Below are 24,658 nucleotides of genomic sequence, written 5' to 3'. Positions count from 1 at the left end.
TTCCAGAGCTAGTATCTTTCTACTGATCCGGGCTTGGAATCTTTGACCCACCTTCCTTCCCAAATCACTGTCCTCTTTCTCAGTATACAATTCCCAAAATCAGTCCAAGGAGATTAAGAATGCTTCTGTTAAAGGCTAAGGTACTCTGAAAAGGTTACCTTTAATTCCTCCATGCCCAAACCTTTCCACATGTTTAGGGAGTAAGAATTGGTAACATGGAAATCATATGAAACAGAATTACCATAGAAAAAAAAACCATAGAGTCAGTCACTAATTCAAATACTATTTATTATGCTCCTACCATGTGTCAGACACAGGAGTCACACAGTCCGGAAAATAGACGGGAACAGACAAAAACTCATCCTGGAGTATCCATTCTAGTGGGGAGTCTTTAGTAGCCCAAGTTAGTGGTGAGTGCTAATGAGAGAAACATAGTGGGGAAAGGGGATAGGGAGTATGGGTGTGAGTGAGGTTTGTGATTTTAGAGAAGGTGGCCGGGGAAGGTCTCGTTGAGAAGTGAAGACCACAAATGCGGAACACAAATATGAGCTACTACCCAAGACACTCTCGACATTAATCCTTACGGAGAACTGCAAACAAAGATCAGACTTGGAAAATGGTGAAAAAGGCAGAATACTGCTGTTTACTATCTGCCAGGCTGTCAGTGGAGGCTTGTGTGTTGCTAGGATGCTGCACAGGTTACAACAGAGCTGCCAGACCAAGACAGAACAAAGACTAGGAACTAAGGCCTGGCAATCTATTTCCAAAAATTAACCAGTGAAAACCCTATAGATCACAATGGTAGGATTCACAACCCATCATGGGGATGGTGCAGAACTGGGCAGTGTTTTCCTCCATTGTACATGGGGTCGCCCTGAGTCAGGGCTGACTCAACCACAGCTAGCAGCAAAAACTGCTGTCCTTAGTAATCCAGGAAGTAGGGAACGGGAAACAGAGGAATGCCACAATCCAAATGGCGGCAGCTGTACTTTCCAGGAGACTAGGAAGTGTTCTGTCAGTATCTGAGAGGACAAGAAATGCCTGATGGTTTGTGGAAGGATAGATATGCAGGAGAACTTTGCTTAGAATACAGAATTTAGAGAATAGAATAGGATCAAAGAGAGCCGCTTATTTTATTTTGTTAGAACAAAAAGCTAGACAGCATGGAACGATGCCAAGACTACTTGGCAAGATGATACGTGACTTAAAACTTGAGGAAAATGTTGAGAAGTTCAGACATTTGATTCATCCAAATATGTAATTAATTATGAGGATTTTGGCTGAAGTGTGAAATGTATATAGCATCAATGACTCCATGCACCATTTTTGAGGGCTTATGGTGTGCAACAGAGAGAGAGTGCTTCAGACACAAAGAGTAAGATGCAGTCACTCTGCCTCAGCGAACTTGTCACTGTGATAACTCCATGTTCTCTTTCTCCTGGTCACCCAGCCAGAACACATTTTCCAGCCTCCCTTGCAGTTAGCTGTGGCTTCTCGGGGAGCAGATGGGATGGATGCCCCTTCTAGGTTTGGCCCCTAAAATCCTTGGGGGTGGCAGTGCCTCGAGGTGCAAGGAACCAGGGTCCTTAAATCCCCACCTGGAAGGCTGTCCACCAAACATCAAGTTAAACTTTCTACCAGCGAGATATTTGTGTGTCTTATGTTGAAGCACTGAGATTTGGGGCAGCTTGCGCTGCCTAACCAATATACTTAGTAATAAACATGCACATAGAATTTTACAGTTTGCAGAACGCTTTCAGATATCAACAGACTTTGGTAGCCACCTTGAAATTAGGCCATATTTTTATTTCTCCCGTTTCACAGAAGCTGAAATTGATACTGTTGAGTGTTGAATTACTTGCTCATGATCACACAGGTGAGACATAGAGGGCAAGGATTCTGCACCACTGGCTTTCAAATTTACAAATTTTTTTTTAATTGGTATATGGCAAGCACGGAAATAAATCGAATGCATGGCACCAGATAAATACAGACAAAACATTAAAGGGGTTGAGAGCAGGGAACTAGCACGCTCCATTGAAGAAGTCACAAATGGCTCGAGAGGCGTAGGAGTGGAGGAGGCAGGATTTATGGCAAGGGTTTACAAAATGACAAGAGATATGGGAGAAGGAACATGGGGGAAAGTTCCTGTAAATTCTGACATGCAATTTGAGTGGTGAACAGAAATAGAAGAGAGTTGGCATTTGCTCTAATGTTTCAAGGGAAGTTGGAGCAAGTAATGCAGTTTTATGAAGGAAAACAGGAACTGGTAATTCAATACAAATCGAAAAAATATTTATTGAATGACTGCCAAATGGAGGGCCTTCCAAAAGTATACAGAGGATACAGAGAGGAGATAACAAGGGCACAGCCCTTGTTTGAAATGAGTTTGTAATCTACTAGGGGAATTACTCATAAATTACTGTAACACAATGTTGAATAAGATAAACACCACAAAGGCAAGTAATGGGGTTCAAGGTACAGAGAAGTGACATGGGAAGGACACAGGAAGGACAGGTGAAGGACAGGCAAAGTTTCACGCAGGAGCTAAGATGTCAAGATTGCTCTTGGAGAATGTGCCATCATAGAGGATAGTTACAACACATGAGATCCACAGATAGAATCCCAGAAGAAAGGGTTTCAGTGACACTTTGAGCAAGGACACTGTTAAGTGAATAATTAAATGACCCCAAAGAGTGACCATTGTTTAGGGAGCAACTACTGAAACTGCCTAGCTTCCCATGACTTCAGTCAAATGACCAGCATTGGAGACCAAAAGGGGATGCACTTGAGTTCCATTATGCAGCCACAAAGCAACACAAAGGCAATTCATCATGATGTCACCCCCAGGAAGGGCCACCTACCATGAACAGGGCTTCATAATTTTCAATCATTTTCTGCACCACAGCAATGATGGCGGTGCTCTCCTCAGCGCGAGCTGAACTCTGGACGGAGAACTCTTTGTCTGACGACTTCTGCTTGTGCAGCAGGTTGGGTCCGAATATGGTGGCCAAGTTCAGAGATGTCATTTTGTTCCCAGTGACCTGTGGGAGGAGAGAATATAGGTCTGTTGTTATTTTTGCTTTACAAAATGCAGGATGGATCAATAATCAATGAAACATTTTTCCTTTCCATTTTATTTTTTCCAGCAAGGACCACGTTGTTTTTGTCAGAATCCATGAAGATCAGACTATCAGATGGTTCTAAGTAAGCCATTCCAGGGGCAGAGAAGAGACAAGCAGCAGTTGTAGAAGTGGAAACAGTGAATGGAGATACTTTTTCCAAAAAGTTTGACAGGGGAGGAAGAAGAAAGGATGGCAGGAGCTGAAGGGTAGTACAGAGAGAAAGAAGGGAATTATTTTTTTACCTGAAATATAAAAGAAAAATTACTCATGTTCAAAATATTAATAATTAACAAGTACAGGTAAGCATAAAGAAAACAAATTGCCCATAATCACACCACTCCCAAGAACCAGCCATTCATATCTTTTCTATACACATATATACATATATGTCTACACTATATTAGTTTCTTTTTTAAAACTGGGATCATAGTCCATACATTATTTTGTAACTTGCTTATTGTTTCTTAACAATACGTTGCATTCATCCTTCCACTTCAATCAATCCTATATTGTCATCCTTATTGGTCCCTAGCATCCCATTGCATGGATAATATCACAGTTTGTTTTAATCCCAGCCAACTGCTAGGTACTTAGACTGCTTTCGGGTTTCTGTTATTATAAGCACTGGTACAAAGAATAACGTCAAAAGACATTTTGTGAACTTGGCTATTCACTATAGGTGGAATAGCCATAACAAGGAATGCCAGTATTTTAAAAGGCTTGGGATTTCCTTTTACCTACTTATTTTATCTATCTGTATCTACTCGTCCGTCCGTCCGTCCGTCCGTCCGTCCGTCCGTCCGTCCGTCCATCCATCCATCCACTTGTTTAATTTTAAGATGGGAAAGATGAACTGGTTAAGTTTCTCTAGGCCAGGGTTTCTTCATCACAGGACTATTTGGGGCCAGGTCATTCCTTGTGGTGGGGCTGTCCTACGTATTATAGAATGTTTAGTAGCATCCCTGGCCTCTACCTATTAGATGCTAGTAGCATCCCTCCCCACCTCCAATTTCGACAACCAAGAATGTCTCCAGATATTGCCAAGTGTCCCTGGAGGGCAACACGGCCTGTGGTTGAGAACCACTGTCCTAGCTGAATTTTTATTTCTCTTGTCAATGTTAGTTAAAATCCTAGGCACTCCTGGACAAGTATGGGAGGTGGCTGCTTGGTGGGGAGACTGCCTGGGCCGATCTACGTGGGTTTGAAAAGCATGTAGGTACACAGCATAGAATTCAAGAGTTCCAAGTGACAGCCGAGAACAAACCTCCTGAGTCACACTGTGTCCTGTGGAGCCCAGAGCCGGCAGTTCCCCATTTGCAATCCCGGCATGGCCCATGGGTTCCATGATTTTTAGAAGACAAAACCCAGCCAAGGGAAATTGTTTCCTGTGCTAAATGCTGGGAACTTTAAGTAGAGTGCCCTTTAGGTATGATTGCTTATTTTTTCTTTATTTCATTGATAAAACATGACAATTTTTCATTTCTGTTGCTGGAAATTCATGATAAAATCAAATAAATACATACAACTTTTAGATTCTTCCTTTAGAACTAGGAGGCACTGGGAATCCTCCCCCACCCCCAAAGTAATATTAGGGTTTGCTCTCTCTCCTTTTTTTTTTTTAACATTAACAAATAGAAGATTTTGTTTTCTTTTAAAATAATGTTTAGTACAAGGACAATCTGGAGCTCTGTTTCCTCCCTGTCCTTCTCCTGATGCTATTCTGGGAATGCAACACAATCCGTCTGTAAAATCACATAGATTCCAGCTGCGGACCAAGCCATTCCTTGCTGTGATTTGTTAATGCCTTTTTTTTTTTTTTTTGCTTGGTTTTGTTTTTTAAACTGGAAAGTAGATTTACTCACAGACAACTTTGGCCCTTGCTCTCCATGTTTAAATACGTATATATATATATATATATATATATATATATATATATATATATATATATATATATATATATATATATATATATAAAACAAAAAAAACCAAACCCATTGCCATCGAGTTGACTCTGACTCATAGTGACCTTGTAGGACGGACAGAGTAGAACTGCCCCATAGGGTTTCCAAGGAGCGCCTGGTGGATTTGAACTGCTGACCTTTTGGTTAGCGGCCAAACTCTTAACCACTATACCACCAAGATTTCCATATATATGTATATACATGTCAAATATATATGTACATATATATGTATATACATACATGTTTTCAATCACCTCATATGTATGCAAAAGGTTGACAATGAATAAGGAGGACCAAAGAATTGATGACTTTGAATTATGGTACTGGCAAAGAATATTGAATATACCATGGACTGCCAGAAGAACAAACAAATCTGTCTTGGAAGAAGTTCAGCCAGAATGCTCCTTACAAGAGAGTATGGTGAGACTTTGTCTCACATACTTTGGACATGTTATCAGGAGGGATCAGTCCCTGGAGAAAGATATCATGCTTGGTAATTTAGTGGGTCAGTGAAAAAGAGAAAGATCCTCAACGAGATGGACTGACACAGTGGCTGCAACAATGAGCTCAGACATAACAACGATTGTGAGAATGGTGCAGGACCAGGCAGTATTTCGTTCTGCTGTACATAGTAGCGTCACCATGAGTTAGAACCAACTTGATGGCACCTAACAACAACAACAACATATTTAAGAAGCCCTGGTTGTGGAGTGGTTAAGTGCTCAGATGTTAACTGAAATGTTGGCGGTTCAAACCCACCAGCTGCTACATGGGAGAAAGATGGGGCAGTCTGCTTCTGTAAAGATTTCAGCCTTGGAAACCCTATGGGGCAGTTCTACTCTGTCTTATAGGGTCACTATGAGTGGGAAGGGATGGAAAAGAATGTGTCTTTGTGTCATAATCCAGAAGAGACACCGGTTTAAGAGTCTGGCTAGGGTATGGTTTTCTCCATTGGTTGTTTACTTTTTAGGCACTGATTTGGCAACAGGTTTTATACACATATAAATACATTTATATATATGTATGTACATATATGTATCTGTATATAGATATGTATATACACATGTACATATATACACATATAGAGGTCCCTGGGTGGTACTCGGCAACTAACTGAAAGGTTGACCGTTCAGATCCACCCAGTGGCACTACGGAAGAAAGGCCTGGTGATCTATGGCCATTAAGATTACAGCTATTGGAAACTCTATGGAAGGTCAGTTCTACTGACACCCATGGGGTCACCATGAGTCAGAGTCAACTTGACAGCCATGTTTTCTTATATATGCATACATAAAATATAAATAACGTATAAATATGTAACATGAATATACATATACATATGTACTTTTTTATGTATACACTCACACACATGTGGCTATGTCTGAGTAGTTCAATGTGCACTTGACGATGGACTATTATTTAATCAGCCAGCAAATTCAAGGATAATTTTATCTTCACTGAATAAGCTTCCTAGATCATTTCTGAGCCTAATGGGAAGAGCTCATATTTATTAACCGTTTCGCATGGACAGTCACTGGGCTCAGAGCTTTCCACAGGCTATCTCAACTCTTTTTCCCTATAAGCTTCTGAAGCAGCTGGTGTTTTTGTCCTTATGTTTTGGAGGAGGGAAGTAACACGCAGAGATGACAGCTGGGAGGTGGTGGAGCCAGGAAGCAGGTGGCCCTACCCTCTTCCTTGGCAGACCCTGTCACAGCATGGGCAATGGGGACAACTAGCTTTAAAGCAGGGCAGGGACGAGGGCCCTCACCTAGGGAGCAAAATTTAAGGGGGCGCCAAAAAACTCAGTCATCAGATAAATTGTGTCGGAATGCCAGATGTTGAAAAATCAAACAGAATACAGGAAAATCTATGATGACTGAGTTTTTTGGAACCCCCTTAATTCTGCTCCCAGGCCTAGTATTTCACTCCCCTCATCCTTAGGCTAAAGATCCAAAGCCAGTCTCTCATTTCCTAGTGCATACTCCTCCCCAAAGATCAGTAATCACACTCCCCGTTGAGGGTTCGTAAGTTCTTCTTCTCCTTATAGGCCCTTTAAGAAGTAAATGAAAGCTATGGATGCTCTCACCAGAAAAGTACAATTTCACACCACATTATCCATGCAATGCTAGGGGGTTCTTGGACTTCCTGAAAAAACACTCCTCAAGGCTGTTTCAATTTTGTTCCTATAATATTCTTTCTAGAAGAAATAAAATCTTTCTTACATTTGGGAATTTCTCCCTCCCCTAAGGAGCAAAGCAAATAGCAAACTAAACAAAACAGAATAAAATAAAACAAACAAAAGATAGCAAAACACCACAATTTGATAAGACCACATTTTTTTTTCCAAAAAAAGCACGGATGCACTAGTCAACAATTTTTCTCATGCCCTTCTTTTAGACATCTTTAAGATTCCATTAGTTAATGATGCATTGGATTTTAACATTAGCTAATACTTATTAGAAAGGAAATATTTTGTTCACTTAGGTCCCTAGGTGGCTCAAATGGTTTGCGCTCCACTATTAACCTAAAGGTTGGCAATTCCAACCCGCCCGGCAGTGCCACAGAAGAAAGGTCTGGCAATCTGCTTCCATAAAGATCACAGCCAAGAAAACACTATGGAGCAGGTCTACTCTGTAACACATGATGTCACCATGAGTCGGACTCGACTTGATGGCAACAGGTTTGGTTTTATGTTCGTTTTACAGATGAGGAAAGTAAGACCCTCTAACTACGCTGCCAACCTCCATTTTCTTTCCTCTTCTGCCATTTTATAAGGACAAGGCCATGTAGCACGGTGTTGGCAGAGTCTGTGTGAGCTCCAAGCTTCTCCACGCTCTGGTTCAGTAATATGCCATGTTTCAATCTAGAAAAGCAACTCCCCAACAAGGAGATAGCACAACTAACACAAACTAACAAAAACAGAAGAGAAAAAGTTGAAAATCGCTTTCCTGACCATATTTTGAAATTTGATTCTCAGCCTTGCTACAGTCTGCCCAATTCTGTATGCTCTACCAGGACGTGCCAAACCAATGAAAATAATAAGACATAAAGAACCTCTCTCTCATTCCTCTACCTCTACTCTTAACTTCTATGAGACGGGATGGAAGCTAACTCCCATCTCTAGGACATGTGTACGCTCTCAGTTTACTCAATTCCCTATACATCCTTCCTTGTGTAGCTTACATTCAGTCTCCTCCCTGAAGGCATTCCTGACTTTTCTGGCCCACCTCCATCACTCATTCTCTGAACTCCTGCAGTGACTCAGCAGTGCATCACCTAATTCCATAGTTGCCTGTGTCTTCACCTCCTCCATTTCCCGTACACTACAACATACCGAGTGGGGGCAGTGCTGGTGCAGTGGGAGAATTCTCGCCCTTCATGAGGGAGACCCGGGTTCGATTCCCGGCCAATGCACCTCATGTGCAGCCACCACCTGTCTGTCAGTGGAGGCTTGCGTGTTGCTCTGATGCTGAACAGGTTTCAGCGGAGCTTTCGGCCTAAGACAAATTAAGAAGAAAAGCCTGGCGATCTACTTTGCACAACAGTGTGATCCGCAACTGATCATGGAGATGGTGCAGGGCCCAGCAGAGTTCTGTTCCTTTGTGCATAGGGTCGCCATGAGTCGGGGGCAGACTCAATGGCAGCTAATAACAGCAGCATATAGAAAACAGTAATCAGAAAATCCCTGAATGATGATCACTGGACACTCAGGACACACTTGATTCAAATAATTACTGTATTACATATTGCTGTTCATACAAAAGCTATTCTTACAAAAGTAGGTTGAATGGTGACTCCCCAAAAGACGTGTCTTCATCTTGGAAATTGAGAATGCAAGCCTATTTGGAAAAGGGGTCTTCGCAGATGTAATTCTGTTAAGGATTTGAAGATGAGATCATCCTGGATTATCCAGGTGGGCTTTAAATCCAATGACAAGTGTCCTTACAATAGACTGGACAGGAGAATGAAAATCGAGAAGGCCATGAGAAGGTGAAGGCAGAGATAGGAGTGATGCTGCCACACGCCAAGGAATGTTGGCAGCAACCAGAACCTGGAAGAGGCAAGGAAAGAGTCTCTCTTAGGGCCCCCAGGGGAACCTGGCCCTGATAACACCTTGATTTCAGACAAGAACTGTGAGAGATAAATTTCTGTTGTTGTAAGCCATCCACTTTGTAGTGATTTGTCATGGCAGCCCTGAGAGACTAACAGAGCTTCCTAACTCTTTCTCTCCCATCTCTAACCAATTGACAGCACGGATCATCTTGCCTGTTAGTCAAATCCTTCCAAGGATTCTCGGCTTAAAGAATCAAGCACTTTGGCCTTACAGAGGCATCTGGTGCCCTATGAGCATAGCCCGATTACCCCTCGGGCCCCTCAGTACTTCCCCGCTTGTACCCTTCACTTCCAACAAAGATGGTGGCACGGGTTACTTGCTTACTGTAACTTCTCACAATTGCACAGAAATAAAGCTCTCCTTACATTTCCCAGGGTGCTTTAATCTTTGATTATTACTCCTTCATTTGGATGCAAGGTTTAGGTCCAGAGTGTCTAGAAACCTTTGCAACCCCTTGCTGCCTTGTACAACTTTGCTGTTAATAGGAGGAGGTTTTCATATTCCTTAGAGTTAACCAGTCCTCTCAACCACTGTGCAGTGGCAGTTCAATAACTGTTATTCCCAAAGGTCAGATAAGAAAACCAGGCTTAGGAAGGTCAATGGATTTGTGCCACGACACATGGCTAGTGATTTATAGAGCTACCAAGTGTTCTCCACAGGGGGCAATTTTGTCCCCAGGGGACATGTGGCCTTGTCTGGAGACATCTTTGGTTGTCACACTGGGAGGGGGGACTACAGTCATCTAGTGGGTAGAGACCTGGGATATAGCTAAACATCCTACAATGCACAGGACAGCCCTACCACAAAGAAGGATCCAGCCCCGAATGTCAGTTGTGCTGAGGCTGAGAAACCCAGAGCTAGACCTCCAGCACAGACCTAATCTCTATTCTATATACATTTTTGGTATGTTACACTGGCTTGGGTCAGAGGCAGAGCTGGGATTTTATTAGTCATGGGACCGACCCACCACTAGCCAATAAGATGACTTTGTGTGAATTAGAGAAAGGAGCCCCTTCCTCAAGACATTTTACTGCCACCCACTGGGGTACTGCCCTAATAACTACGCAAATCTATAGTGATTATGGGGCCCATGGCGCCTCCCGTTGACTTGTGAAATGCACAAATGCGCAACCTGCACAACTAGAAGTGGAGACTCCCAGTGGGACACTGGGTAAGTTATTCAATCCCTCCAGCCTCTCAGTTTCTACCTCTAAAACATGGGAACAATGGTATCTCTCTTGCCTGTTAGGAGGAATAGCAATAATGTATGTAATGCCACTAGCACAACGCTAGCACATGGTAAAAAACCTCAACCCGTTGGCCTCAAGTGGATCCTGACTCATAGGGACCCTACAGGACAGGGTTCCAAGGAGAGGCTGGCAGATTCGAACTGCCAACCTGTTGGTTAACAGCTGTAGCTCTCAACCACTGCACCACCAGGGCTCCAGCAACATAGGAGATACAAAAATGATAGCTAGTGTTCCAGCATACTATCTCTCATTTATACCCATTTAAAAAAAAAAAAAATTTTTTAAGCATACTTTCTTCTTTTATGCTTAGGCAATGGGGTCCTGTTCAGCATTTGGATGAAAAGAGTATCTGAAAATGATTCTAAAAAGGCAATAGTGAGTTCATTTGGACTTTTCCCTTTTCTCGATGCCTTCTTAACAGCTTAGACTTGACTTTCTCCTTCTCACATAGCACTTGAGAAATACTAGCGAAGCAACTGACCTTCCTAGGAACACAGGGCTCTCTCTGACTTTACCCCGTGATTATACACATCATTCTACCACCAACAAAGGCTGACACCCAGACAGGTGATAGAACTACTTAGCAATTATAAGAATTATACCATAGCCATCAAAGAGCTGTGTGTGCTGAAAGAATGTGGCAGAGCCATAATATTAAATCTGCAAGTTTCAGTAATTATAACTACTAGAGTGATAAATGGCAATCTCAGGGAAGTTCCATTCCTTCCCCAACACGGAGCATGAGGATAAGAAATGTGGAATTGTCTTTCTGTATTAAAGTGGAAAAAAATTATATATGACTATGTTCTTTGGGAAAAACATTTGACCAGTTCATGGAATTGGACCCCCAATACAGCTGAGTTCTGCTTAACAAAAATTTAAAATAAAAGTTTCAGTGGTGAATTTGGGAAGCCTCTGGCCTCTTGTCGATTTACAATGCACGCTAGCCTGTTAAAGGGCCTAATGTCTTCTGGAAATACTGGTGGTGCAGTGGTTAAGAGCTATGGCTGCTAACCAAAAGGTTGGCAGTTCAAATCCACCAGGCGCTCTGGGGAATCCAAGGTCAGGGAGAAGTTAGGATGCATGGTAGCAAAGAGAGAAGCTGGTTTCCTGTTAAGGCAAAGACAAAATAGGTAACTTGGTAGGAAGTCACTTAAAAATTAGGCCAGCACCTCCCTTGTCCAAGGGTGAAACCAAAAAACACCTTGAAGCATATGAATATGGTCAAAGAGAGCTAGGGCCCAAGACCTCCGATGTGGGTCCCACCAAGATATCACTAAAGAGTCTGTGGGACTTTGCAGAACCATCTTCAACAGCTGACACCATGTTGCACAGAGACACGATGGCAATGATCAGTAAAGCAGAGCTTCTAGTTCCCTCTACATCTGGCGGTGGAAGCAGGATTGACCCTCCATTGGACAGAATCAGTTCCTACTTTGCGGGGAGAGTTTAAGGAGAGAAAGGACCCATCTGAAGAGAGATAATGGAATTCTAGCTACTAGGGCAGATGGAAGCTCCAGGGATAAACAGGAAGACTAAAGAGGTGACATCATAGTTGAACTTCAAATGAGTTGCAAGGACAGCAATGTCCCCACTCCGGTTACTCTACTGTCTTCTGATTCCAAGCACCTCTGAAATTCTTTGCTAGTCTTTCTCACACAAATGGCAATTCAGGGGCTTGAATAGAGTGTCATCATGGGAAATGACAGCCTCATGGGAAAGCATCCTTAGGAACCTACAAGGAAGTGAGTGGCCCATGTGTTCCGAGGAGCTGTCCCTCTAGAGAAAGCTCAACATTAGTTTTCTTTCAACACAGTCAGAGAAGTCAGGGGAGAGGGTGTCATTTCCTTTAGGTGAAATGTTTGACCATATTGGTGGCTCATCCTTTGAAAGCAGGGAAAAGAAAGAGTCACAGCATCTCTGGTGGCCAAGTGGGGATGTACCTCTTGCCCGTCTTTGCTGACGTTGTCATCAGCATGGCTGGCCACGATGGAGAGGAACTGCAGGAGGCGGTGGAGGGTGTCGCAGTTGCAGGGAGGTAGAAGGTAGATGAGGAGTTGCAGGGTGCCCAGCTGTTCCTCTGGCTCCAACACTAAGCAAGGCAAAAAAGGTGCTCTAAGTCAGGGGTGTATAAACCAGGCACTGAGGAACTGTCTTACTGAAGGGGTTGTCAAGGCAAGTCACATTTCATTCATTCATTCACTCTCCCACTGGGTTAGCAAACTAGCAGCACATCTCTCTGGAGGATATAAAGATGGATTAGCCCTGGGGAAATGGAACAACTAGAGAAATCATGATAATCCAACATGGAAGGGTAACTTCATTTTCCTTACTTGCTTCTCCCTCTTTTCCCATATGTAACTTATCGCTTACTTAATGGATTTTAATCTTTCATGGTTGGTAAATATTTACTGACAATGGGTGAGAACTGATGAAGGTTCTGGAACTTGAATTTCTAATGGGTTTGGGGCCCTTTTCTGTTGGGGAACACCCAAAGGATAGAATTTCTGTTGACAATACCCAAGACATGGTACAAGGGCAGTGTCTTCTATCGTGGCCTTATATTAATTGTAGCACTGGAGACTGGCCGAGTCTATCCTTCTTCCCCATCACCCTCCATTTCTCTTCCGTGGGATCTGTATCTACAGCCCAGAAGTAGCCACATTAGAAGACCTAGCATGGGCTATACCATTGGGCTTCCCTTGGCTCATTCCCTGCCCCCTCTTCTCTGGGCTCCTGTGGCTTCCTACTTTTTCAGTCCAGAAAGGCAAACTTATTTTTAGGAACAGATTTAATGTGAACTCTTGCTACTACTCCAAAGCATCAATTTATATAGCACTTTCTAGTCTTAGGGGTCATTTGAAAGCATCTCAGATTCTTCTTGTTCATTCTCCCTAGGGTAAATCTCAGAAAATTCCCCAAATAGCCCACTCATTAGAGACCAATAAATAAAGACAAAAAAAAGTTATCAGGGCAAACATGCACAAAGCTTTTTTGATGAGTGACTTGGACATGCTGATATTCCAGGGGCACTTCCCCGCAAAGGGTTGCCTTACGCACACAGAGTGTTGATGAAGGCCGTGTACAGCTCCCTGGTGAGAAGGGGGTCTGGCATGTCCCTCAGGAACTCCTTCAACAAGGCAGCCACATCATGGACGCTGTGTTCCTCCTCCAGAGAGACATCAATCCCACGGTCAAATTCTTCCCGTAACTGGAAAAGAATGGTTTGGGTGGCAGTCACATAACACCATACATACCTCAATGTTCAGTTTCCAGCAAAAGAAGTGTTTTGGCATGCAGCACCTGGTATTAAATTTGTTCAGACCCGTGAAAAGGAGAAGCAAACAACATGTCACCTTGATCTGCCGAGTCTATGCAACCCAGCCATGAACACAGTATACACATTTTAAATGTGTTATTAAATACAACTATCTGTGGGCTTACTGTTGATGTAAGCAGAAGGACTCAATAACGACCACCAGAAGGTTGGGAGGAAGAGCTAAGGGGCGGAGGAGAACTTAGGTCAACTCTAAATGTGGGAGGGAGTAATTCATCTATTGCATAGCCTTTCTGCATGTCAGCAATCCTGCCATGTCAGAATTTTGGAATTTTACAGAGATACTCGACAAGAAAGCAAAGAGCTTTTTCTGCAGACAATGAAATTCAAAATCCTGATAAGCCACTCATGACTAAGGGTTGAAAGATGACAATCACGAAATAAAACCTGCCTTAGATTTGTCAGAGTAGCCTAATTAACAATTCCAAGAAGGATTCCTTGCCTTAATCATTATACTCAGTCTATTAGCATTTATAGCTGTAGGAACCCACAATAGCAAGAAGGGAGTAATAGCTCCACACCCTACCTTCATCCCTGACAGCTCAACTTCTCTGATGCATTATTCTCTGCTGTTGAAATAATTACATGAGTTCATGAATCTACTCTATGTAATAACCTTCTATAAGAATTCATTTGTTCAATCATTCATTCATTCACTTGACAAAGATTTACTGCACACTTCTTATGTATCCTCTTACGGGCCCTAGAAACATGGTGGTGAAGAAAAAGGAAAAGTGCCCCCCCTCCCCCAGCTCCCAGGCTGGTAGAGAGACAGGTGATCGGCAGGTAATCCCACAAATGACTAGCTCTTAATATACTGACAAGTGTTCTGAAGAGCAAGTGTAGGCTGCTAAGAGCCAATATAACAAGAATGGCGAATGAGAGGATACTTCATACTTCAAATTGAAGTGACCACTAATTATATTTTTGCTGGGTCATCCATCCCTCAATGTTTCTTCTTCAATCTCCATGCAAGGATTCTCTGTTTGGAGGATCCAGGAATAACTGATGAATCATTGTGAACACTCGCCACCTCTCCTCCTGAGAATACCCATTACTGCCCTGAAAGGTTGACTGATTGCAGACAACACACCCTCAGCATGCGTTAGGCACCCACAGTGAAGACCACTGCCACAGCACCACTCTGACTTGTGATGACCCAAACCCACCATCTTTCTTTTTGGAGCACACACACATACAGGAAAAAATGGACAGGAAAAAGTTTGTTCTATGGACTTGTTCATGTGTGTGATCTTGAAATAAGGCTCTTAAGCTCTCTGAGCTTAAAAAGAAGTAGATGAAAGAAGCTACTCTCATGGCTGGTGGGTGGATTCAATGAGATAATGTTTGTGAAAATACTCTGCAATTCTGCACAGATGGGAGGCCTAACAAATGTTACTCTATCTTCCTTTCCGTGAGTTTTGTGGTGAAACGTTGACTGCTGTTCAATAGTCTCTTGTGTGACTATTAAACAAAAACCAACCATCCAAACAAATGGAAAACATATTTCTTTTGAAGGTTCCTTTTATCTTGACAAAAAAAAAAAAAAATACCAGCAGATATTTATTTCAGGTAGTTTCAATAATATGAACAAATATCATTTCTTCAGCTCTATCAAGCTAAAAATTATTTTCTCTTGGCTTCATCATTGAGTCACTGAGTTCTTTATTTCCTTCTGTTGAAATCAACAGAGGGAAAATAGCATTTCAATTCTCTTTCAGCCAACGAATGAATTTTTTTCTCAAAGAATGGTTTGCCTTTTCTGAAGCTGTTACGTATGAAGGTGGACACCTGCCCATTGCGGGATCCTATTCTTGAAGGTCTAATATCAAACTTTTGTTGCAAGAATGCAACATAGCAGCCAAGGTCACCATGGATACAGATCTCTATAGGAAAAATGAACTGGGGATCAATAATTCCAGGGAAACTTAAGAATTATTTATTTTTGAGGAAGTAAAGCTATAAACAGAGCATCTTATATAAAGAAAACCTTAATGGCATTTTTCATATTGTATTGCTTTTTTTTTTTTTTTGCATTGGGCAAATCTGCTGCAAAAGACCTCTTTAAAATGTTAAGAAGCAAAGGTGTCACTTTGGGGACTAAGACGTGCCTAACCCAAGCCATGGTATTTTCAGTTGGCTTTTTTCATATGCATGTGAAAGCTGGACAATGAATAAGCAAGACCCAAGAGGAATTAATGCCTTTGAATTATGGTGTTGATGAAGAACGTTGACTATACCACGGACTGCCGGAAGAATGAACAAATCTGTCTTGGAAGAAGTACAGCCAGAATGCTCCTTAGAAGAGAGGATGGCGAGATTTTGTCTCACGTACTTTGGACATGTTATCAGGAGGGACAGCGTGCTTGGTAAAGTCATCAAATAAAAAGAAGGCTCTCAACGAGATGGACTGACACAATGGCTGCAACAATGGGCTCAAGCATAACAATGATTGTGAGGATGGCGCAGGACCGGGCAGGGTTTCTTTCTGTTGTTCATAAGGTCACTATGAGTCAGAACTGACTCCACGGCACCTAACAACATTTTACGATAATAATGGGTACTAAAAAATAAATAAATAAATAAAATTTTTTTAACCACTTCCTGTCCAGATACTCTCTGACTCTCCTGCTTTACGGCTCCATAAGATGATTATAAATTAGCTTTGTTTCATTGGACATGATATGGGCACACCCAGACATTTTGCTTTTAAGCATTTGGTCCTAACTCAATGACAACCTTTCTGAGTTTCTGAGTTGTTGCCTTTCACCTCCTGGGATTAAGAATCAATGTGAAGGCAAGGGTTTTTTTTTTTTTTTTTTTTTTGGTTATGTCAAAAAAAAAATCAAACCTGTTGCCATCGACTCAATTGGGTAGGTAGGAGGGTCAAAAAGAGATGATCAGAAATGGATTTTCATAAGCTTGAACTCTGCACAAGGTCATTTGGTTGGAAGTCAAATGAAACGTACAATATTATATTCACTTTGCACTTACTTGTCTCACTCTCTTTTTCGAGCTTCCAACTCGGAATATCCCCACTGTCTGAAGACCTGCAAAGAAGCAAACAAAATCAACAGTCCTGCTTTAGTACTTAGCACTCTGGAGGAAATCAAACAGAATGCCAGCGTAACTGTGTAACACGTAGAGCGATAGGATGTAAGCAAATGCTTACTTATCCCGCCCTTTATATTCTCCGGGTCTTTCAACACCAGGAACATTTTGTTTCAGTGTTTCTGATAGAAAAATTTCCATGTGATATTATGTATTTCCTGGCCTTCTCCTTACGAAGGAAGATAACACAGCATTTCTTTATTGTTTGAATAGTGATGTACAAATGAATTTTATATGGATTTTTAGTTCTTGTACCAAGTTTTAAAATGGATATTTCTTGTTTTTCTGATCATAATAAAAACAAGTGCTAGAAAAATATGAAAAATAAAATATTTAAAAAATACCTGATGCAGAAATAATCGCTCATAATATTTTGGTTTCTTTCTTTCCAACCAATATATACATATTTTAACATAGTTGAGATCAGATTATATATATATATATTTTTTTTATTAACTTTTATTGAGCTTCAAGTGAACGTTTACAAATCAAGTCAGACTGTCACATATAAGTTTATATACACCTTACTCCGTACTCTCACTTGCTCTCCCCCTAATGAGTCAGCCCTTCCAGTCGCTCCTTTTGTGACAATTTTGCCAGCTTCCCTCTCTCTCTATCCTCCCATCCCCCCTCCAGACAGGAGATGCCAACACACTCTCCAGTGTCCACCTGATACAAGTAGCTCACTCTTCATCAGCATCTCTCTCCTACCCACTGTCCAGTCCCTTTCATGTCTGATGAGTTGTCTTCGGGAATGGTTCCTGTCCTGGGCCAACAGAAGGTTTGGGGACCATGACCTCCGGGATTCCTCTAGTCTCAGTCAGACCATTAAGTCTGGTCTTTTTGTGAGAATTTGGGGTCTGCATCCCACTGTTCTCCTGCTCCCTCAGGGGTTCTCTGTTGTGCTCCCTGTCAGGGCAGTCATCGATTGTGGCCGGGCACCAACTAGTTCTTCTGGTCTCAGGATGATGTAGGTCTCTGGTTCATGTGGTCCTTTCTGTCTCTTGGGCTCTTAATTATCGTGTGACCTTGGTGTTCTTCATTCTCCTTTGATCCAGGTGGGTTGAGACCAATTGATACATCTTAGATGGCCGCTTGTTAGCATTTAAGACCCCAGACGCCACATTTCAAAGTGGGATGCAGAATGTTTTCTTAATAGAATTATTTTGCCAATTGACTTAGAAGTCCCCTTAAACCATGGTCCCCAAACCCCCGCCCTTGCTCCGCTGACCTTTGAAGCATTCATTTTATCCCGGAAACTTCTTTGCTTTTGGTCCAGTCCAGTTGAGCTGACCTTCCATGTATTGAGTACTGTCCTTCCCTTCACCTAAAGCAGTTCTTATCTACTAATTAATCAGTAAAATACCCTCTCCCACCCTCCCTCCCTCTCCCCCTCATAACCACAAAAGTATGTGTCCTTCTCAGTTTATACTATTTCTCAAGATCTTATAATAGTGGTCTTATACAATATTTGTCCTTTTGCCTCTGACTCATTTCACTCAGCATAATGCCTCCCAGATTCCTCCATGTTATGAAATGTTTCACAGATTCGTCACTGTTCTTTAACGATGCGTAGTATTCCGTTGTATGGATATACCACAATTTATTTAACCATTCATCCGTTGATGGACAACTTGGTTGCTTCCAGCTTTCTGCTATTGTAAACAGAGCTGCAATAAACATGGGTGTGCATATATCTGTTTGTGTGAAGGCTCTTATTTCTCTAGGGTATATTCCGAGGAGTGGGATTTCTGGGTTGTACGGTAGTTCTATTTCTAACTGTTTAAGATAACGCCAGATAGATTTCCAAAGTGGTTGTACCATTTTACATTCCCACCAGCAGTGTATAAGAGTTCCAATCTCTCCGCAGCCTCTCCAACATTTATTATTTTGTGTTTTTTGGATTAATGCCAGCCTTGTTGAGTGAGATGGAATCTCTCAATATTATGCCACTAGAATTTTCATGCCAGTAAAAACCTTGCAAATATCATATAAAATAAATGCAAAATATTACATGAATGTGTTACCATTTACTTCCTATTACATTATCAAATAGATTCCCCAACATTATAAATGACCCTACTATAAATAATTCCGAGCCCTGGTGGCACAGTGGTTAAGAGCTCAGCTGCTAACCAACCAAAAGGTTGGCCTTTCGAATCTACCGACTACTCTTGGAAACCCTATGGGGTGGTTCTACTCTGTCCTATAGGGTCACTATGAGTTGGAATCGACTCGAAGGCAATGGATTTGGCTTTTGGTTTTATGAACAACTCCACGCATAGGTCTTTAGTCACATTTCTAATTTTTTTAGGGTCAAGTTTTAGAAGTGGGATTATAGGGGAAACACATATAGCAAAGAGTTATATGGTCCAAAACATAGATACTACAAAGGTTGAGAAATCCTGCTGTAAAAGATTGTGTGTGTGTGTTGTGCACCTTCAAGTTGATCTGAACTCATAGCAACCCTATAGGAGATAGTAAAACTGCCCCATAGGGTTTCCAAGGGTGTAATCTTTATGGAAGCAGACTGCCAGGTCTTTTCACCTGTGGAGCAGCTGGTGGGTTCCAACTACAGACTTTTTGGTTCACAATTGAGTGCTTAACCATTGCTCTACCAGAGCTGCTTTCTAAAACATTAAAAAAAAATCTAAAACATTAGGTCTCTTAAATCATATCACTATCACACATTGACGTTTTTAACAATAGTTTCTTATAATTTTCAGTCACCATCCACATAAGATTCATAAACTATGATAGGTTGATATGCCTATATAGGAATAAACCTCTTTTAATCTATTTTTTTTTAATCTATATGTTTGTTTCCCCCTTTGTTTATTTTTTCCTTGTGATTTGTTTGATGAAGACATGGAATTGATTTCCCACTATAGATTTCTCCACCATCTGGATTTGGACACTCTGGTGTCAATTACATGTTTCTCTTGTCCATTTATTTCATATAAAGTGATAACCCGTTGCCGTCAAGTTGATTCTGACTCATAGTGACCCTGTAGGACAGAGGAAAACTGCCCCATAGGGTTTCAAAGCTGTAATCTTTATGGAAGCAGACTGTCACATCTTTCTCCCACAGAGTGCTGGTGGGTTCTAACTGCCAACCTTTTGGTTAGCAGCCGAGCACTTAACCACTATGCCACCAGGGCTCCTAATATAATATTTAAAAAACCCAAAAAACCAAACCCACTGCCCTCAATTCTGACTCATAGCAACCCTATAGGTCAGAGTAGAACTGCCCCATAGAGTTTCCAAGGAGCACCTGGTGGATTTGAACTGCCGACCTCTTGGTTAGCAGCCGTAGTACTTAACCACTATGCCACCAGGGTTTCCAATATAATGTTAAAACCCAACCCAGTGGGTTTGGGTATATTAGGTCTTAGTAATTTAAATTTTGTCTGCTCTTATTTTCTTATTCTCAGATGGTTTCTGAATAGTTGCAGTTTCTAGATAATTGAAATCTCACATAAGGGCATTTTCTACACAGGTGGGGCTGTTCAGTTGGCTAAATTCCTCCAGGCTGCTCAGAAATGCTCATCTCTGTGACATTATTTACTCAATTATAGCACTTTCCACTTGTTAAAAATGAATGTGGTTAAAAATAAGTAGTTGACGCTGTTGTTGGTAGTTGCCATTGATTCGACTCTGACTCATGGTGACCTTATATACAACAGAACAAAATGGTGCCCAGTCCTACACCATCTTCACGATCATAGGTATGTTTGAGTCTGTTGTTGTGGCCATTGTATCACACAATAGTTGGTGATAGATGGCCGTAATTCCTATTTATCTCAGTTGATTATGATCTGCTTTCCTTTTTTTGTTTAGGGAAACAAATGGCAGCCTAAAGACAGCCAATGCCGATTTCTGATATTAGCCTACTACGTACATTACAGAGATTTTCCTCAAAGAGAAGATACCGCCTAGGCTTTCAGTAACCTTGACTTCAGACAGTGACTGATAAAAACAGGTGTACATCAAAAAAGGCATAAATCCGGCAAAGACATGTGACTTTGCTGGGGTCCTGCCCCAGTAACCAACGCGATCACCTTTCTCCCCTTTTCATAGAAATTGAAATGGAAACTATATCTAGAAGGGCTAGAATCACAGGCTTAGAGACTTAAGAAATCAGGGCAGGCACAATAAGCAGGAGGCCTCACCCTAAAACCAGCCTAAATTCCAGAGAGCTAATCTCGTAGGCCTCTCCTTTATCTTCATGTCTGTCTTCTTGGGTATGTATGCTTCTGGGAAATTAAAGATGCTCAGGACTTTTGCCCTAAAAGTATAGAAACACTCTGGGTAAAATATATGTCGGGAAGGGTGGTAGACATGAATATAAAAAACCAAACCCATCACCATCAAGCTGATTCTGACTCATAGCGACCCTAGAGGGCAGAATAGAACTGACCCATGAGGTTTCTAAAGCTGTAATCTGTACAGAAGCAGACTGCCACATCTTTCTCCTGCAGAGCGACTAGCGGGTTTGAACAGCCAACCTTTCGGTTAGCAGCGGAGCAGTTAACCTCTGTGCCACCAGGGCTCCTTGGACATGAATACTGATGGGGTCAAAACAACTGTCCAAGACCAATTTTGGGAAGGGTGGAAAGATCTTTGACAAATGTTTACAAGGCTAAAGTGAATCAAGCCCTCTGCTACTCACTTCAAAATCTGGCAAATAACATCTTACAAAAGAGCTGTTTTTGGAGTTCCTTTTTTCCCGTTGGTTTAAAGCGACCAAGATTAACATGCTTTAATAAATATGCGTTAATAATTTGAACATGTCTCTTATTTTTCTGGAGCCACTTGGTCTAAATACCTTGGAAATCCAGAGTACAATCAGGGCCCTGAAAGGTTATCCAGATTGTCTTCTTGCCTTTAGGCCCTAAGCTGCATTTTCACTGTTTGAAACAAGAAAGCGAGCTGCGCTGTTTCTAAACAAGCCTGAAAAAATGCTGTTTTACAAACTGTAATACAGGCCAGTAGAGGCAGAGAAGAAAATAAAAAGAAACCCGGGATTTTCTTTTACAAAAGCAGTTATTCAACCTGGCACTAGATTTTTGAGTGATTGGGGTGAAACCTTCTCACTTAAAATTCCTTAAAACGCTTAAAGTTCATTTTCTATATTCTTTATAGGGGACATTTATAATTATAAAAGGATTTGTCCATTTTCTACTCCATAGTGCAGTTTAGACTGAATTTCCACATTCACAGTACTGAAATCTTCAGCTGCTAAGCCACTTTCTAAAAACAACTGTGTTCAAATATCATTTCTTAAACATCTACCTGTGTTACTCAGGATACTCAGAGTTGGGAATTCAAAATGACTGACTTTGTCCTTGTCTTCAAGTTTGTCTTCCAAGGAGGAGAGACAGATAAATTTAAGAATTTTGTATAAAACAAATAAGGTAAGGTTTCAATACAAATTAACTTCATTAAGTTGTTTATACGTTGTCATGTGACTTCCATATATAACTGAGTTAAGAAATTTAGATTTATCTCAAAAAAATTTTTCTTAAAGTCTCATTTTTATTAGAAGGAAAATCAGGACAATGTTACCACTAGTTTGTCTGCATGGTAGCCCTCAGAATTTTCTTTGCTCTTCTGTTCCTTCTTTTTTATTTTTAAATTTTATTTTTTACAGAGAACATATTATTTTTATAGTAAAGCAACAATTAAGAAACTTTTTTCTCATGCCCATAAAATGCAGGCTAAATAAAGCAAACACATTTAAATTATGGAAATGGCAGTTTGCTGAGCCAAAAGTCTAAATTTTAGAATATTCTTTAGAGAATTGTCTTTCTATTATTTTTAAGTCGACACGTTAACTGAGTTGCCAAAAAAGGTCACGGTGAAGAAATTTTAAGTGGCCATCTTTTACAAGAATGCAATTAGCAGTATGTAAACCTATTGTCAAAAGTTATACATTTTCTATTCACTTAAGCCATGGTTTTCAAATAATTTTTTTTAAAGATGTTGGACTCATTTTTTTTTTTAAGGAAACCTAATGAGTAACCTCAATGTATATAAAAAGAAGATAAAAGTGGCTCTGCTCTGTTTGAAGGGGGCCTTGGGGACAGATTCAGCCAACAGACCCCACCCTTTCCCCAAATCACTTGGCCTCCAGACTCCCTTCTGAGGAATTCTGGTGACTTAGCAGTCTGAACACAGACTTTCCCCTACAATCTTGTTTAGCCCTGTAATCTCTTAAGCAACCACTCATATCCGTAAACTTTCTTCACAAAGGAAATTTCAGCCCAGAGTCTGATCGAAGGCACAGAAATTGCAATTGGATGGTTAAATGAATGCTGCTTGGGTAAAGGCACGTTTTTGGTACTTGATGGTCTAGGGACTACGCTACTTACCATGCTTTTCCAGATGCTGACAGCAGCTGTCCACCAGTCTGGGGACCTGTCTGTAAATAGGATTCAGACTGAGTTTCTTATCTCTGGCTTTTTCTTTTTTATTTTGCGCTTCAGCTGGCAAGGAGAGCTGCAAAGCTTCCAGGAGTCGAGATTGATTGTCATCAAGATCTGTGATAGAATCCACTGACATCGCACCCTATAAATCATACACAGGCATGAACCGAGAGTACAAACAGGGAAAATAAAAACCACCTCCCTCAGATGCTAGCCAATGAATCCTCTCGCCCATGACTAGTTATCACACTTGAAATAACACTGCTTGATTTAATTGTGCTGTTTCTATATTAAAAAGGGGGGGAAATGCCTTTTGAAAAAGGAGCCAACACAACATAGGGTGAAATAATGGCAGTTACGATTTCAACACAGACAGTATTTTCCAAATGGAAGACAAGAGATGGGAAACATAAAATTAAAATATTTTGGCCCAACCACTTCATTTCTTGAAACACAGGTTAGCAACAACAACAAAAATCGCATAATGAATGAGATAGTCATAGACATCTTGTGAACAAAAAAGTTCAACTATGACTGCAGGAAGTAGATTTTAAAATAAGAGGATTCCATAAAGCTGTCTTAGTTTGGTTTCCCCCAGAAGCAGCATGAAGTGCTTTATTAAGGAGGCGGGCCCAGGAAACACTTGTAAGGGAGTGGAGAAGGGAAGGCAGCCAATGAAGGGAGCATTATCAATGACCACTTTGGGCAAGTGGAGCTCAATGCCCCTGGGGAACTCTAGGAGACAGTGTAGAGTACCTCAGAGCTATCCCTGCTAAGGAGCGAGAGAACTAGGGTATTTATACACCACTCCCAAGAGTCATTGGTTAAAGGGAGCTCCTGGCTGGGGCAGGGAAGTGGTGTTAGTGTCTCAGTACTTATTGTTTGCCATCTGCATGAGCTGGGAGGCTCTATGAGTGAGAGAAAGCCCTCAGCAAAGAGACAAAGTGCTGGCAGGTGGAAGGTGAGCTAGTGTGCTAGGAATGGGGAAGGCTGAGAAGAAGCCAGCTGACCACTATTCGTATCTGCTGTAACCACCCATCTTTTCACGAAACAGGCAAGTTGGCTGCTCACATACTAGCAGGGCCTGGGCACAGCAGAGGGCACTGAGAGGCCCATTGCCTAAGCCCCAGATTCCCAGCATGCTCAGATTTAGACTTTGGTTTTATTGCCTGATGGGTTTATACACACAGTCTGAGAAACAATGATGGGCTGAAAGTACAATTTCATCATGTAAATTCAAGTATTCCATCAAGTGCCCCGGACCTCAGAGAAGTGCTGAATATTGGGGCTGATTGAGAAATGGGGATTTTCAGTAGGGGAGTGTCTGGGGTT

General features: G+C 41.5%; 1 protein-coding gene across 4 annotated transcripts in view; it reads right to left on the bottom strand.

The window, feature by feature from the left end:
• ARHGAP6 (Rho GTPase activating protein 6) overlaps positions 1–24,658 on the bottom strand; it is a 502,134-nt gene that overhangs the window by 26,058 nt on the left and 451,418 nt on the right. For all 4 annotated transcript variants that reach the window (XM_049873118.1, XM_049873119.1, XM_049873121.1 and 1 more), the window contains exons 5-9: positions 23,273–23,468; positions 16,782–16,837; positions 13,511–13,661; positions 12,394–12,542; positions 2,865–3,044 (exon numbers count right to left, since the gene is read on the bottom strand). In XM_049873118.1, coding sequence (XP_049729075.1) covers positions 2,865–3,044; positions 12,394–12,542; positions 13,511–13,661; positions 16,782–16,837; positions 23,273–23,468 — 732 coding nt within the window. The remainder of the gene's footprint in view (positions 1–2,864; positions 3,045–12,393; positions 12,543–13,510; positions 13,662–16,781; positions 16,838–23,272; positions 23,469–24,658) is intronic.

Source organism: Elephas maximus, chromosome X (assembly GCF_024166365.1).
Source record: "Elephas maximus indicus isolate mEleMax1 chromosome X, mEleMax1 primary haplotype, whole genome shotgun sequence".
In the NCBI taxonomy this organism is placed as follows: Eukaryota; Metazoa; Chordata; class Mammalia; order Proboscidea; family Elephantidae; genus Elephas; species Elephas maximus.
Note: the sequence above shows the minus strand (reverse complement) of the source record. Positions and strands in the feature narration are given on the sequence as shown.